The sequence below is a fragment of the Haplochromis burtoni genome, unplaced genomic scaffold, assembly GCF_018398535.1.
Source record: "Haplochromis burtoni strain Fernald_Lab_line unplaced genomic scaffold, NCSU_Asbu1 Contig_340, whole genome shotgun sequence".
In the NCBI taxonomy this organism is placed as follows: Eukaryota; Metazoa; Chordata; class Actinopteri; order Cichliformes; family Cichlidae; genus Haplochromis; species Haplochromis burtoni.
In genome coordinates, this window is record NW_024582701.1 from 165,217 (window position 1) to 168,365 (window position 3,149).

The 3,149-nt window shown below is 38.9% G+C and overlaps 1 protein-coding gene across 4 annotated transcripts in view; it reads left to right on the forward strand.

Moving 5' to 3' along the window:
- Nucleotides 1-3,149, forward strand: part of LOC102305239 (CMP-N-acetylneuraminate-beta-galactosamide-alpha-2,3-sialyltransferase 1) — a 112,826-nt gene that overhangs the window by 84,202 nt on the left and 25,475 nt on the right. For all 4 annotated transcript variants that reach the window (XM_042228661.1, XM_005942576.3, XM_005942577.2 and 1 more), the window contains one exon: nucleotides 1,037-1,216. In XM_042228661.1, coding sequence (XP_042084595.1) covers nucleotides 1,037-1,216 — 180 coding nt within the window. The remainder of the gene's footprint in view (nucleotides 1-1,036; nucleotides 1,217-3,149) is intronic.

Consider the following 3,149-nt stretch of genomic DNA (forward strand, 5'->3'; position numbering starts at 1 on the left):
GAATTAGCGGGGTTTGTGGAAACACAGACCCAACAGTTTTCTGAGAAAAAAGAGGGAATTTCCAATTTTTATATGTTCAAATACCTGAAATTCACTAAAGAATTGAAATATTCTACTACCATATCCGGTCTAAAATAAAAAATAATATAATATCTTAAGCCCTGGGCCAAGCATTTCAGCACCAATTAGAAGTAAAGTAACAATCATCCGCTCGGGAAATATTTTCCAGATGCTGCAACCGCTTTCTTAAATTTTACTTTTATACCCAGACTGTCACTGTCTCAATTTGTGCAAGGTCATTTCAAATGAAAAGTCGCAACATCAAATAACCCAAATATTTTTGTCAACCATAAATAGCTGCAGCAAAAAGAAGAAGAAAAAAAAACAAAAAAACAATTAGTCTGTCAGGAGTCAAAATGATTCAAGAAGCAGTCTGAAAATATCACATCTCTGTCACCCAAGAGTCAGTAATGAGGAAGATGATATTGCCCAGACCAGAGCGCTCAAAAAGGTGTTGCTAGTTACATAGGAGGTCAGCTTCATGATTTCTCTTTCCTCTGTGTCACTTTCTGCCATTGACCAAAACCAACTGCCAGTGTCAAGCTATGTTCCTGCCAATTACCGCTCCAGTTTAAGAGAGTATTGTTTGACATAATGAAAGGGATGCTTGCCAGGTGGTAATTGTTGATCTCAAAATTACTGTCTGGATGCCCAAAAATGGGAGAGCAGGACAAATTGTGCTTTTTATTGTTGTCTTTGTCTCTCACAATCATGGCTGGTTTTGTATGACTCAGCGACATGTGGTTTGGGTGACATGAGAGAATCTTGATAATTAAACACATGGTCTATAAGACAGACCCTTTGAAGATTATAGGGATTCGCATAACAGCAGCCAAATGGTTTCCATCTTTGTAACATGTGGGTGAAATAAAACTCAATTTGAACTGTCGAATAAAAGACAAAGATGGCAAAAGCACTAAAGTGGAAAGAGAATGTGTGACAAATAACTCAGAAAAGTCTTCTTCTATTTCTGCAGGATGAACCAGGCTCCCACCAGTGGTTTTGAGGAGGATGTGGGCAGCAGGACAACTCATCACGTCATGTATCCAGAAAGTGCCATAGACCTGGACAATATTACTAGTCTGGTGCTGATCCCTTTCAAGACTCTGGATCTGCAGTGGATTATTAGTGCTCTGACCACTGGCACTATTAAACAGTAAGTGAACATTAAAGCTGCGCTCATCTATAATTCCACATTCAAAATGGATTAAATATTGATGCATAATGTGAAAGACTGTCAGTGAAGAACCCACAGAGAGTTGTAACATAATGTCATTCTTCTCACTAATCTTATATTATGGGCAGCAACTTGTTTAAATTCACCCGCTCTCATCTTTACTGTTTCCACCTGTAGGCGGTGGACAGGCTCCATCTGTTCACCACCAAATTGCTGCCAAATTTAACAGCAACATATTCACTATTTAGCAGCTAAAGAGTTCTTTTTTTTCCTGAGAAATCCTATGTTTTCCAGTGAACTCCAAATCAATGGAGAAATGGCGCTTTGAACCTTCTGCATGCCTAAAGCTGGGCATATATACGGCTATACGGCTCGAAGCTTTGATACGACCTGAGTGCTCACACTGTGCGTCCAAATTTGCGTCTAAATATTATATAGCCAATATATAACACAAAATCTGTCTCTCTCTCCCTCTCTGTCTTTCACTCACACAGACACACACACACGTACCACCATCAACTTTGCTAAATTGCTAATGAAGAACATAATTGAGCAGCAATGTCCATCCAGCTCTTTTCTCGGTTGTTGCAGTCGTGATAGTTTTGTGAGGCCACATCGAAAAGGCTTGCCAAAGTTTTACAAGTTGGGCCTCCATCGCTTGTGTCCAGATCACACGCTGCACTGCCATTCTGCTCTGTCTCTGTCATTTCCATTTCTGTGTTTGTGCATGCGCAGTGTGAGAGGTTGCGTTAAATCGACTCGTGGCACTGCTTCAGCAGTGCAATACCCTCACAGGAGGCGACCAGGATTTCAAACAGGTTTGATTTTCTCGTGGCCACACGATTGCTGATCGGGAGCTGGCAGCGAGGTGTTAATTGCTTCGCATTATCCCATGTATACTACACTATGCATGACACACGATTAAGGCGAAACTTGTGCCGATCCCCAAAATGGTTGCATAAGTGAAAAATCATCCCAAAATGGGCCAAAAATCGCACAGTGTATGCCCATCTTAAATGGGTAGTTTGTTGTTAACAAGGTCTAAAGTGACTGTTGCATTGCCCACAACTGACCTTGAACATGTCACTAGCCTATTGCAGATGAACTCAAAGATAATAAAAAAGGCCAGTTGATGCTTATCCAGAATTTAGAGCTGTAACAGTAGATGTCACAGGTTTTCCAGAATGGATACATAAATGTTTAGTCAGTATGAGCTCATTAGAAGGTTTTGTTATTTTAGCTTTAAAGAAATGTATTAAACAAAATGTATTAAATTGTGGAATCATTTAACATATCATATTTTTATGTATAACTATATTGACACTTAAAATTGATCAATAAAAATAACTTAAGTCAGAATTTTTAGGCCCAAAAATAGATTTAGCCAGACCTGCAGCAGCCAGTTTTTATGCAGGAAAAATATTTTGTTCTTTTGAACTGTATTAATTCTAGACCGACCATAATGTATTTATAAGAAGTTAATTACAGTAAAGCATAAACACAAATCACAGGTAATTTTTTTACATATAATTAGCACAAAAGTGTGTTAAAAATCCGGAGCCAAAATGATAATCTTTCTCTGGCCGATCACTTTTGGAATCTCACTTTTTAGTCTATTAAAAAGTAACAACACTCAAAAAAGAACCTCTGGGAAAAAACAGAGTTTGCTGCAAAACTGATTGTTGACAAAAAGAGCAGGGTCATTAGTCAAAGAATCAAAAGTGTCCCCAGAGTGTTTCCCATAAGCACATGCTCCAACAGTGAAAAGAGACTCTTCTGGAGCCTCACTTATATACAGGGTGGGCCATTTATATGGATACACCGTAATAAAATGGGAATGGTTGGTGATATTAAAGTCCTGTTTGTGGCACATTAGTATATGTGAGGGGGCAAACTCCTCAAGATGGGTGGT